Here is a 14,099-nt window from a genome sequence, read left to right as displayed (position 1 = left end):
CAAAATACCTAACCTTCATGCGGCCTTGGCCACTTTGGCCAAACTCGGAAAGAAATACATAATATAAAAGTAGTAAAGTAGACAAGAGGTCAAGTGCAAAAACCGCAAGTGTGGGTATTTTGGACTGGCGCTTTTAAAGGGATAGTTCACCCAAAAATGAAAAATCTTTTTATTTTTTTTTATTTTTTATTCACTGTCATCATTGGTTTATTCCCAAGTTGTTTCAAACCTGTATGAGTTTCTTTGTTATGCTGAGCACAAAGGAAGATATTATGAAGAAAGATTGTAACCTGCAGTGTGAACGCACAACCATGGGGAAAAATACATTCTTCAAAATTTCTTCTTTTGTGTTTAGCAGAACAAATAAATGTATACAAGTTTGGAACAATTTGGGGGTGAGCAAATAATGACAGAATTTTCATTTTTGGGAGAACTATCCCTTTAATATGTCTCACAAAGAAAACTACACGGTCCAGAAGTCTTTGCGGGAGACGTTCAGCGGTACGGGAAGTTAAGGGTCAGTGCTAAAATGTGTGTCCTTTTACAAAGCTTGCAGTTCTGATGATTCGTATTATGTATTTATTTATACGAATGGTGATTATGTTGATTTGCGTGTGATTTATTTGCACGCTGATTCCACGTGGGTTTGATCGCTGTTGACGTTTGGAGTTGAACTTTCGGTCGTGCATGTCAGTCAGCAAATCATGTGTTGCATAAATATATGATTCTCTTCGAAATTTAAGTTGACATTTTCAAGATATCGAGATTTTAACCCAGGAGTGAATTTAAAATGCACCTTGTTAAACCGGTTGCACAAGAAATCGGTTTCAAGTTATCTAATCTTAAATTTCATAATCAAAAATGGGATCAGTGATTTATTACAAAACCAAACAGATTTATGTTTATGTTCCTTTTATGTGCACAATAAATCACTTTCTTTGTCTTTATGAATATGTGCATTATTCACATTTTGTTATATATATATATACACACACACACACACACACACACACACATACATATATCTCCAGTTAAATGTTTGTGGATAATCCTTCTTTGTCTATATGAATATGTGCATTAGTCACATTATTCACATTTTGTTATATATATATATATATATATATATCTCTTGGTAGTCCATCGTATCCGATGATGACATTCCACTTAATTTGCGGTGTACTCTTTTATGACTGTAGAGTCCAATCCTTGATCCACAAATTTTATTACATATTGGGCATGTAAAGTCTGAGTTTGTAGAGGCAGACATGGTTGCATGTCTCCGTAGTCTTTTTTGTTGTTTCCTTATATTCCTCTCCGATTCCAACTGCACTATTCCTGTATGGCAGAGCTGCTTCCAGGTGGTTCAGTTTGCTGCGAATTCTTCAAGGCATGATGGATTAATTTGACACTTTCCTAGTGAAGTTTTTAGTTGGTCTTTGTACTGCTTTTTCTGGCCCCCTGCAGAACGGGTGCAGCTGACCATAAAGGATTTGTCGTGGAAGACGATCTTGAGGCATCCTAATAACATGCCCAAGCCAGCGTAGTTGATGTTCAGCGACTGTTGCCTCCATACTCTTGCAGTTTGTTCTAGTAAGCACCTCAGAATGTGGTACATGGTCATAACATGTGATCCCCAAGATTCGCTGCAAGCACCTTATATGGAAACGCTCCAGCAACCTTAGGTGATGGCTGTATATGACCCAGGCTTCACAGCTGTAAAGAAGAGTGGTGATACACACAGCTTTATAGATGGTAACTTTAGTGCCCAACTGAAGGTGCTTATTTTGAAAGACCTTGCGTCGAAGTTTGCCAAAGGCTGCAGAAGCTTGCCTTATCCGATTATTTATTTCGTAATCGAGGCTGCAGTCCTCTGAAACAATGCTGCCTTGATACTTAAAGGATGGCACTATTGTAAGTGGTTGTTGTTCTATGGTAAAAACAGGCATGGTAGGTGGAGGGCTGAGCCTCCATTGGCATATCACTTCAGTTTTGGTGGTATTAACTGACAAGCCCAATCTACTATAGGTCTTCACAGCAGCAGTAAGGATAATTTGCAGGTCTTCTGGGGTATGTGCCACGAACACGCAGTGGTCACACGAGCTACCATCAACAGGTCTTTGAGGGTCAGAATTTTAGCTGATAGACAGGTGTTCAAATACTTATTTGCAGCTGTATCAAACAAATAAATAGGTAAAAAATCATATATTGTGATGTCTGGATTTTTTTTTTTTTTTGATTATGTCTCTCACAGTGGACATGCACCTACGATGACAATTTCAGACCCCTCCATGATTTCCAAGTGGGAGAACTTGCAAAATAGCAGGGTGTTCAAATACTTATTTTCCTCACTGTATATGTATATATATATATATATATATACACACATACACACACACATACATATATCTCCAGTTAAATGTTTGTGGATAATCCCATTAAAAGTCCCATTAGGATTGTTTCCAAATTATGACAGAAACTTGTTTTTGTAACAAACTATAGTACAGATGCACACAAATTAAAATCTCTTTTCTTTGCTTTATCTATTCAAAAGTTCTCCATGTCCTCCATCCCATCAGAATCATGAATTACGCTCGCTTTCTGACAGCTGTGAGCGCAGCAAGAAAACCATCGCCTATTCGCTTACTGAGTGAGTCTGATTTGTATTATTATATCACTGTTTATTGCCATGATTGAAATTAACTGCCTGACTGAGATGTGACTCAATGATGAGATAAAGAGATAACTTAGTAGATAACTTGAGCTGAATAATGACACTTGTCTTTTTAGAGCTGCTTTACGATTGTATCTCATATTTGATGAAGCTTGCATCATTGATCGTTATTGGGGGGGGGAAGCTGTGAAACAATCTGTATTGCATAAAGATGACTTAATACAGCGTGACGCAGCCTCATTTCTGGTGTCACTGTGATCCAGCTGAGCTGCAGCAGCGATCTCCTCCATCTCTGATCTCTCTGGCCGGAGGAGCTCCCAATCCCAACACCTTCCCGTTCCTGTCGGCCACGGTTGAAGTGAAGGGAGGAGATGCTGTGGTGTTGGATGAGACGCTGATGAAGAGAGCGCTGCAGTACTCCGGCTCATACGGGTATCAAACGCTACACTGTTGCTCACTGCTGGGCAGATTACATGTATTCATCTGTATTATGGCATCTGATTCCAAAAAATAAAGTACTTGATATTACTGTAGATTATAATACATTTTATAATGCTCATAATCAGATTACAGTTACTTTTTTAATGGATTACATGAGTGGGGGCTCGTCCGGGATTTCAACCTGGAATCTCTTGCACCACAAACATTATTCAAACAGTTATTTATGATTTATCAATTCTCCCTAATTCTTCTTTTTTCTCTTTTAAAATTTTCTTTCTAAAAAGCCTACCATTCATATACATCTTCTAGTTACTTCATGAACCCCAGGTTGCTGGGAAACCCTTATGTAATGTTTAATGCAATTCATGTTTTTGATAACAACGAATGGAATATATTTACATCTTTTATATTTTTATAACAATATGGCACAAAATAAACATATTTTAACTATGGCTGTCAACTTAAACGAGTTAACGCATGTGATTAATTAGAAATCCTTAACATGTTAAAATAATTTAAAGCAAATAACACATAAATTGGCACGCAAAACTTTTAATTAACATAATTTACGTGACGCAGTTCGTCAAAACACCCCACGCTGTATGGCCAGATGATATGCTAACTACGTTTCTCAGCTGGAAAAAGCAAACCAGCGCCTGGAATGAGTGCGATTAATCGTGATTAAAAATGTGTTAATATTGAATTTGACAGCCCTAATTTAAATATATGTGATAGACGAGTTAGGTCAAAAGTAATCTAAAAGTATTCAGAATGCATTACATAAAATGTGTAATCTAATCGATTAGGTCATATAATTTGAAATCAGTAATGAATTACAATAAGCACTGTAAGCACTGCTATTGCTTCATTGTCTTGTGTGTGTGTGTGTGTGCTGGTAGGATTCCAGAGCTGGTCTCATGGATGAAGGATCTTCAGAAAAGCCTCCACAATCCTCCCACAGCCGGCTACAGTCCAGAGAGAGGACAGATGGAGATGTGTGTCACCACCGGCAGTCAGGAGGGGCTCTGTAAAGTACGCCCACCTCATACACACACACCACTAACATCCTGCAGGACAATATCTGGACCGAATCAGACCCATAGTGAGCATTTTACACTGCTAATTATGGTCAATAATAATATGGGCACCAATATATTATGCATCCCTAGTCAGGGTAATTATAGTTAACTAAGCCTGCTTAAGAAAAGAAAGAAAGAACTGCTAAATGCATAAAAGTAAACTGAAACCATAAAAAAAAATGTATTGCGTGAAATAAAATGAACTTAACCTATAGTAAATGTTTTATATATATATATATATATATATATATATATATATATATATATATATATATATATAAAAATATATATATATATATATATTTAAAAAAAAAAATATATATATATATATATATATATATACAAATATATATATATATATATATATATATATATATATATATATATATGTGTATATAACCAAAACTGCCATACATTTTTTTTTATATATATATATATATAGGCATAAAAACCTAACAAAAATGACAAAAACCCAACAATTTAACTAAACCTTTAAATAAATTAAGATGAAAACTGAAAATATTTTACCAATAAAAACTACGATGATACTAAAACACCACTGTCCTTAATAAATGCTCTTGTGGCGATATAGTCACTCTGTTCCTGAAGTTTTTAGGATGCTTAATATTATTAGTGATATGCATATTGGAGTATGTGCCATGATTTAGGATAAAAGTTGTGAAAAAGTTTAGCACATTATAAGGGGGGAAAAAAGACAACAAAAAAGGGAATGTGTCAAAATGTTTCGGTCACAACATGACCTTGTTCAGTGCCGTGTTCAGGGTCGTGTTGTGACTGAACCGTTTGCTGTTCCTGTGGTTTTTATCTCGCATTTACATTTTTGTTGTCTTTTTTCATCCTCATAATGAGCAGCGGGCCTATTTGGATCATAGACTTTAGGCTTTGGTGATTTCTCCTCTTTTTACTATATACTAAAATTCTAGTTTTCCTCTGTTCTGTTCATCAGATATTTGAGATGCTCGTCAATCCTGGAGACAACGTCCTCCTCGATGCTCCCACATACTCAGGAATGCTGGCAGCCGTAAGGACAGAGATGGAGCATGTTTTACCTGTGATGTCTCTTGATGCGTTAAAGAGTTACATGTTCATGTTTACATGTAATTATTGCCAACTCTCTCCTCAACAGCTGCAGCCGCTGGGCTGCAACATCATGAATGTGCCCAGCGATCAGCATGGCATGATCCCAGAAGACCTCAGGAAGGTTCTAGCGCAGTGGGACCCGACAGATGCGCAGAAGCCGGACTGCACCGTACCGAGAGTCTTGTACACCATCCCCAACGGAGGCAATCCCACAGGAGCGTCCATGACTTATGAGAGGAAACAGGAAGTCTATGAAGTAAGCAGTGTTTATTTCCTCAATGCACACGTTTTGAGGCCGAAATGGTCCCTGCATGATGTCACAACAACATTCAGAAGATGTTGTGATTTATGATTTAAGTGTGTGTTTATGTGCTCTTTTTATCATGTATACACAATAATTAAAATGTAATTGTTACATAAAACCTAAAACATATTAAAAATATATTTTTGTAATTGGAATAGTTATAATAAAATAATAAAACAAAACAAAAAATGAACATTTTAACTAGCAGAAATAAATTGAAGCTGATGTACTAATTTTACTAAATTTGAAATAAAAATAAATTAAAGCTATAAAAAAAAACGATTATAATACTATTAAAAATGTCCGTCCTTGTTAGTCCTAAAACAGCTTTTATTGAGTCCACGCTCAGAAAACGACTTGTTCCGGTTTTTAGCACATGACGTAATAGTGCAGAAGAGTAACGCCCACTTCTACATCATCATGCCTTTGGCCCCGCCCACTGACACATGAGAAGAGAAATACAGGATCAATAACATTACCTTCCAAAGGATCCGAATGCTAGGAAAGTGAATGTCTCAGTAGAGCACTATTTGTTTGTTCGGTTCATTCTTTGGTAAATCAGTCGCATTTCGTCACAGGCTTTACAAACAGACTTTTACTGTAAGATATAGAGTCAACAGTAATGCCACAGCATGTAAGTAATCATGTTAATTCTAATGCCTGATCTGTGATCAGCGATTTCTGATATAAAGTGTTTCATGTACAGTCAGACGTTCTTTGACTCAAAAGATCGGGCAGACCAAACCGGAAGTCGTAGAGACTCTGAGGGCTGGTAGTACTCACACCGTCTACGACATCACCAAGACTCGCGCCAATCGGCCTGACGGGGGCGCTACAGCGGAGAAAAGTGTGAAATCACTCGTAACTCTTATTATGAAGTGATTTTAAGATTTTTTTTGAAAAACCTACTTTTGCAAACTTGTTCTAGGTTCCGATCGGAACCAAACCAGTGCGGCAAAAGATTCTCTGGAGTCTGATTGTCAATAATTATAAAAAAAAATTTTTATTTTAATTACCGCCAAAACGTTTGAAGTGGGAGGAGCCACTTTTTACTTAAATGGCTATAACTTGTGAACGGAATGAGATATTTTCAACAAACTCGGCACACATGTAAGAGCTCATTCTGTTTTCTGCATTCTGGTTACTGGCCACTTGGTGGCGCTATAACATGGAAAAAACATAAAAATGACTATTACTATGAAACACTAAGGCTGATTGACTTGAAAATTGGCATGTGGTGTTTTTGTCCAAGGCCAATGAAGTTTGAGCAGCTATCAGGCAAGGTTAACGGAGGCAGATTGGAAAGAAACTCGTTTTTCACATGCGTAAAGTATTGTATATCACGCGATTTTTGGCACACGCCTACGACATTCATTCAGCATGGAAGAACTCCTCATTTGCCTCTAGGACCGCCACCGTCAATCGAATAGTTCATTAAATATTGCAGATTATTTCAAAAAACAACTTTTGCAAACTAGTCCTAGGTTTTTGGCTCAACCTCGATAAAACCACTGCGGCACAATTCTTGGGACTCTCTAGGTCAATAATTATCATAAAATTGTTTAACTTTGGCCTTTGGATAGCTATAACAGGGTCATTTAGAAAATGTGCGTAGCAAAATGTACTCAAAAGCCTATAAATCCTAAACGAATACTCAGAACTTCACGTCATTTGGTGAGCACATGCAACACATGATTCTAAACAAGCATGCAAAGATTTATGGAGTTCGGACCATAGGTGGCGCTATAACTGTTAAAAAGTTTTAAAACCATATTTTGGTCTTAAATGGTCTTTTCCATCAATGATCTTGGTGGTTACAGGCTTGTTGAAGAAAACATAATTCCTTTTTTACGCATGTGATTAAAGGCCATAAAACGCTTGAACCCCATCATTGCTGCTCGCAGCTATATTAAAAAAAAAACCAATTGACATCAAAATCGAAATAATTCACCAAATTGTCATTTTGTTTTCATTTGCAGCTTGCCAGGCTATATGATATGCTTATCATTGAGGATGACCCATATTATTTCCTGCAATTCCAAAAAGTAAGTTCCTCTGATTTATTGCTCTCTTTACAGCATCTGTTTGTATTGTGTGAATAATCAGAAGGAAGTGGTAGTCATCATATACTGACCTCTCTGATAGCCTCTCTATTGCGGCTGCGATAAGATAACGCTCAATATGAAGCGGTGTAATGTCAATACTCTGCTCTGTTCTCTCGTCATCCAGCCGTGGGCACCAACATTTCTCTCCATGGACGTGGACGGACGCGTCCTCCGAACGGATTCGTTCTCCAAGATCCTGTCATCGGGGTGGGTTGCTGTCAAAAGCCAGTTTGTGCTTCAAATGTCAGTGACTTGATTCACTGGACAGTAGTGCTTTTGTCACGAGACACAGCTGTCAGGGTCATGATATTGACTCAAGAGAGAAAGGGAAAAAACTCTTTCTCAGGGAGAGAGATGGGAAAAGTATGGCAACATTAAGATATGAACTGGAAATGCTGTCACTTACAGCTTTCACATAGTCACATCATGTCAATACCATATTTTTAGGGAACATGACTTTTGAAATAGCGTTTAATTGTGTACAGTTAATGAGTGTGGTAATATATATATAATTTTATTTATCATATCTATTATTTATAGATAATAAAAAATATAATTTGTTTATATATTATATTATTTGTTTACATTTAATTAATATAATTCAATGGTTTTAATATATTACTATCAACTATTTATTACTGTACAAATAATTCAATAACGAAATGTTTGCACACACATATACTGTATATATATGTATATTTTATTTAAATATATTATTTTATATATATATATATATATTTATATTAATGCACAATATCTAAATATTCACACACACATACATGCATATTTAGTTATTTATCATTTGCATATTAATTATTTGTAGATTTTATATATATATATATATATATATATATGATTAAATAATTAACAAATAATAAAAAATATGCGTGTGTGTGTGTGTGTGTATATATATATATATATATGTATATATAGAGTTAAATTGCATTTTATTCAATAGTTTTTATATAGTACTGTCAATTATTTATTAATATAATGTACATGTATAACATTAATATTTATAATATGTATATTTTGTTTAATTTTATTAGATATTTATATTAATACATAATTTATGAATTATTTATTCATATATAAATATAATTGCACAGCGTTTAATTCATTAGTTCCTTAAATCTACCGTCAATTATTTAATATAAATAATGAGTATACTTGTATAGTTTAATAACAAAGTATTCACACCTATGCATATTTTGTAATGTAATGTATATTTATATTAGTAATTGATATTATTTACATTAATTGAATTGAATCAATATCTGTTTTCATATTCTACCATGAAATAAAACCACTTACTTACCATCTTACCTCCACTTCCAAAAGATATTAATTACCTTCTCTCTCACTACCTTTCTCAGATCGTGATTGATGTATTTTGATGAACGGGAATGTTGTGTTGTTTGGGTCAGGTTGCGAATTGGTTTCGTGACGGGGCCGAAGCCGTTGGTGGATCGGGTGGTTCTGCACATCCAGGCCTCGACGATGCACACCAGCACCTTCACACAGGTCAGACATCCACACTTTCCTGTCATTCCTGTTTCTGCCGGATCTTTCCTGAAGCGACAGGCCTCGGCAGCACAACAGCTTCAGGAGAGGCTTGTTCCTCATTCCTCATTATCTGTCATCCGTACACAGTACAGTGAACACACACGTCTCCGAGAGTGTGGAAACGTGGCGTGTTTGTAATGTACGTGTGTTTCAGATCCCAGCGGAGAGCAGATCTGTGTAACGTGATAATGAATCTGAACTGTAATTATTCTCACAGCGTGAATCTCAGGAGAAGAGATGCATGGAAAAAAACAAGCGCTTTAACACTGATGAGACTGTGGGGGGGAGATCAACAAAGTCATTAAATAATGTAGAAAATAAATATTGTTTTCTTATTATTATTGCTGTGGTGTAATGATTTGCAAAATACTCCGTAATTAAGATTAGCAAAGTCATTAAATAATGTTTAAAAAATATTTAATTATCTAAAAAAATTATTTAATAGTTAATTGAATTATTAATAGTTATTTTATAAATTAAATGTATAAAATAGTTTTCTGTTTTAGTTGCTGTGGTGGAGTTATTTGCAAAATACTCTTCAATTAATATTAACAAAGTCAATAAATAATGTGTAATAAATAGTAAAAGATATTTGCTAATATTTATTTGAATAATAATAATATTTATTTTAGGCAATAAATATTGTATTTTACTTTTTTTTCTTGTCACTGGTGTAATGATTTGCAAAATACTCTAAGATCACCAGACTCAATAAATAATGTTTAATAAATATTGAAATATTAGCTACTATTTATTTGAATAATAATTCATATTTATTTAATGCAATTAATAATGTACAGAATAAATATTGTTTTCTCTCTTGTCGCTGTGGTGTAGTAATTTGCAAAATACTCTTTAATTAAGATCAGCAGATTCAATATATAATGTTCAATAAATATTGAAAGAGAATAGCTAATATTTATTTGAATAATAATTCATATTTGTTTTATACAATTAATAATGTACAAAATAAGTATTTTCTCTCGTCTCTGTGGTGTAGTAATTTGCAAAATACACGTATGCTATCAGAAAAGTCATTAAATGTGTAATAAATATTAAAGAACATTGATTTTAATGATAATTAATAACATTTATTTTATATGTTACATGTATAAAATTCAATCTGTTTTTATTTTTAACCATATGATAGAATCTTGTGTCCTGTGAAATAAATGCCACATCATGTGTCAAACTGTAGTCCGAGTGAACCGATCGAGCCTCTCGTTCTTTAAACTTCTCGTCTGTGTGTGTGTGTGTGTGTGTCCAGCTCATCGTGTCTCAGCTGCTTCAGAACTGGGGTCAGACTGGTTTCCTCACACACATTGATGGGTGAGTTTCCGAGAATCAGTTCAGTTCCTGTATTTCTGTATTCTCGTGTAAATGCCCATAATCTCCAGGCTTCTGTTAGTGCCAGAGGTGGACAAAGTACACAACGTCTTTACTCGAGTGAAAGTTCAGACGCTACTGGTCAAATATTACTCTGTTACAAGCAAAAGTTATAAGGAGTGATTTTTACTTGAGCAGAGGTGGACAGTAACAAGGACATTTACTCCAGTACTGTACTTAACCACACTTTCTGAGGATCTGTACTTTACTTGAGTATTATTTTTTCTGGAAACTTTTTACTTTAACTTCACTACATTTGAAAGACAAATATCGTACTTTTTACTCCACTACAATTCTGTCAGGTCCTTGAGTGGAAAGTAGTAACGTCAGTCAGGGGAGGACTTTGGTTGCAGGGACCCGCAGGGGTTGCACTTTGGCTGGAAATGAAAGTCGGATTGACGTCAGAAACCGACTAATGTTAGTTTCTGACGTCAACCCGATTTTCGTTTTCAACCACAATACAACATCTGTCCAACGTTGGAGATTAATATCAATCTGGCGTTGGATTCTGACATCAACCTGATTTTCATTTTCAGCGTTGGGTTTGGTCTTCTAAATGCAAATTTTGTCATTGTTTTGGAGCACGCTAACGTTAGCTTATAGATGACAGTAAGGCTAACATATTCATACTAAAAGCCTAAATAGGGCAGTATTTGAGGGAACAGCCATTTGGGTGTCCGAAACCATTGTGGACGTTATTGAGTGACTTATTCAATCTCACATTCAATCCCACGACTGGAACTGTGCTCTAGAAATACATCTGATATTGATATGAGGGTTTGCAGGCATAGATTCAGAGGCATAAGGTACTGTAAGTATTACACACAACAATGCAACAATAATAAAACAATGCATTGAAATTTACTTTTGATACTTAAGTACTTTTAAAAACGAGTACTTCTGTACTTTTACTTCAGTAAAAATCGGTCTTTACAACTTTTACTTGTAACGGAGTAATATTTGACCAGTAGTGTCTGTACTTTCACTCAAGTCAGGAAGTTGTGTACTTTGTCCACCTCTGTACTTGAGTAAAAGTACAGAAGTACTCGTTTTTAAAAGTACTTAAGTATCAAAAGTAAATGTCAATGCATTGTTTTATTATTGTTGCATTGTTGTGTGTAATACTTACAGTACCTTATGCCTCTGAATCTCTGCCTGCAAACCCTCATATCAATATCACATTTATTTCTAGAACACGTACAGTTCCAGTCGTGGGATTGAATATGAGATTGAATAAGTCACTCAATAACGTCCACAATGGTTTCGGACGTTCCCTCAAATACTGCCCTATTTAAAGTTTTTGGGCTTTCAGTATGAATATGTTAGCCTTACTGTCATCTATAAGCTAGTGTGCTCCAAAACAATGACAAAATTCGCATTTAGAAGAACAAACCCAACGTTGAAAATGTTTATTACGTTAAACCGACGTCGGGTTCTGACGTCAAACCGATTTTCATTTCCAACCGAAATCGTCCCCTGACTGACGTTACTGCTTTATAAAACGGATAGTTCCGGTCCTTGATTCTGATTGGTTGAGCCGCGTCCGAAGCCGTTGTAAATTACTCGACAAACACACACCTGTGACCGCATTACATTAGTGTTACTGCGCAACTGCCGTTTGCGATTCTTTGTTGCTGCGTGTTGCTTAGCAACCTCTTTGGACCAACATTGCTTGGCTGAGGAATAAATGTGTTAAAACGTTATTTTATTTTTTTTGTTGCTGGGGTTTATTTTAGGAATAAAATAAATATTAAAATGAATATTTTTATGGAGTAACCGTTTTATAAAAGCAATAAGCCCCTTGAAGCCGTGTTTTACAGTGGATCTAGAACAGCTAAGGGGGTTTAGCTCGCTCTGCGTCGTGCCTAACAATGCCCCTTAGCTGTTCTAGATCCACTGTAAAACACGGCTTCAAGGGGCTTAACTAGAACACAGCTCCAGTAGTGGGATTGAATTTGAGATTGAATAAGTCACTCAATAACGTCCACAATGGTTTCTGACGTTCCCTCAAATAATGCCCTATTTAAAGTTTTTGGGCTTTCAGTATGAATATGTTAGCCTTACTGTTATCTATAAGCTAGTTTGCTCCAAAACAATGGCAAAATTCGCATTTAGAAGAACAAGCCCAACGTTGAAAATGTTTATTACGTTAAACTGACGTCGGGTTCTGACGTCAAACCGACTTTCATTTCCAACCAAAGTCCTCCCCTGACTGACGTTACTACTTTCCACTCAAGGACCTGACAGAAATGTAGTGGAGTAAAAAGTACGATATTTGTCTTTCAAATGTAGTGAAGTTAAAGTAAAAAGTTTCCAGAAAAAATAATACTCAAGTAAAGTACAGATCCTCAGAAAGTGTAGTTAAGTACAGTACTGGAGTAAATGTCCTTGTTACTGTCCACCTCTGCTTACTGCAGCTCCATTGTTCCTCATTATGTTTCCTACATGGACTTCTGTATGAGTTGAGATGTGCTAATGTTCGACATTAGTTGTTCCTGTTCCTCAGGGTGATCGAGTTTTACAGATCTCAGAGGAACGCCATGCTCTCCTCAGCCGACCGATGGCTCAGAGGTTTGTGGAAAACACAAACATCACATTTACAGCAATGCACTCACAGTCGAGGGGGTTTTATTCTTGTTAATGTGCTTATATTAATTATTCAGTACAAAAGTGTCTCTTTTTTTTTTAGCTAAATTGTCCTTTTTAGTGCTGATTTAGCTGTTTTGGTCGATGACACTAATGCAATTCAGCGGTGAGTGTGTGTGTGTGTGTGTGTGTGTGTGTGTGGATGTTTCTCCATGTAAGCAGTGCTTTGTGAATGTTTACATCACATCCCTTCCTGGTATACCTGATACATACAGTGAAAATGGCCATTTATAGTTTTACATAATCATAATATGATTAAGTTTTGCTTATACGTAAATTTGTTCAGACGAGTGACGTTATCACACTAGTCTCTTGTTATGCACACTCAAGAGTCAAGCATTATAACAAGAGACTAGTGTGATAAAGTCACTTGTCTCTTGTTATAATGCTTGACTCTCGAGTGTGTATTTGATCATTTGTCCCAGTGCAACTCATGATATGATTTTTGATATTTTAATGATATTTTTGTGGAAATGAACAGATACCGTCCACAGTTTGAGTTGTATTGAGTCTAAAACACACGGCTGAACGCATGTTGATGTTGATTTTACTGGAATAAGTAAATGATCTGTGTCAGAGTCCAGATTACAGGATTTAATGTCTCTCTCTCTCTCTCTCTCTCTCTCTCTCTCTCTCTCTCTCTCTCTCTCTCTCTCTCTCTCTCTCTCTCTCTCTCTCTCACACTCTCTCTCTCTCTCTCTCTCACTCTCTCTCTCTCTCTCTCTCTCACGTGTGTGTTGTAGATGTAGCCGAGTGGCATCCTCCGATGGCTGGCATGTTCCTGTGGATTAAAATCAAGG

The 14,099-nt window shown here is 35.9% G+C and overlaps 1 protein-coding gene across 2 annotated transcripts in view; it reads left to right on the top strand.

The window, feature by feature from the left end:
- The first annotated feature begins 385 nt into the window (after positions 1–385).
- Positions 386–14,099, top strand: part of aadat (aminoadipate aminotransferase) — a 16,869-nt gene continuing 3,155 nt past the window's right edge. Inside the window, exons 1-12 of one of the 2 annotated variants that reach the window (XM_084404808.1) lie at positions 386–517; positions 2,552–2,647; positions 2,935–3,103; positions 4,012–4,144; positions 5,159–5,233; positions 5,339–5,548; positions 7,576–7,641; positions 7,826–7,908; positions 9,129–9,225; positions 10,535–10,596; positions 13,160–13,224; positions 14,043–14,099. The exon at positions 14,043–14,099 is cut by the window's right edge and continues 50 nt beyond it. In XM_084404808.1, the coding sequence (XP_084260934.1) occupies positions 2,581–2,647; positions 2,935–3,103; positions 4,012–4,144; positions 5,159–5,233; positions 5,339–5,548; positions 7,576–7,641; positions 7,826–7,908; positions 9,129–9,225; positions 10,535–10,596; positions 13,160–13,224; positions 14,043–14,099 (1,084 nt within the window). In that variant the 5' untranslated portion in view covers positions 386–517; positions 2,552–2,580. Of the gene's footprint in view, positions 532–2,551; positions 2,648–2,934; positions 3,104–4,011; positions 4,145–5,158; positions 5,234–5,338; positions 5,549–7,575; positions 7,642–7,825; positions 7,909–9,128; positions 9,226–10,534; positions 10,597–13,159; positions 13,225–14,042 lie in introns of both variants that reach the window. The other variant, XM_084404809.1, reaches the window with a different exon arrangement.

The sequence above is a fragment of the Rutilus rutilus genome (genome assembly GCF_951802725.1).
Source record: "Rutilus rutilus genome assembly, chromosome: 3".
Taxonomy (NCBI): domain Eukaryota; kingdom Metazoa; phylum Chordata; class Actinopteri; order Cypriniformes; family Leuciscidae; genus Rutilus; species Rutilus rutilus.
The sequence above is the reverse complement of the archived record's forward strand: the minus strand, read 5'-3'. Positions and strand labels throughout refer to the sequence as shown.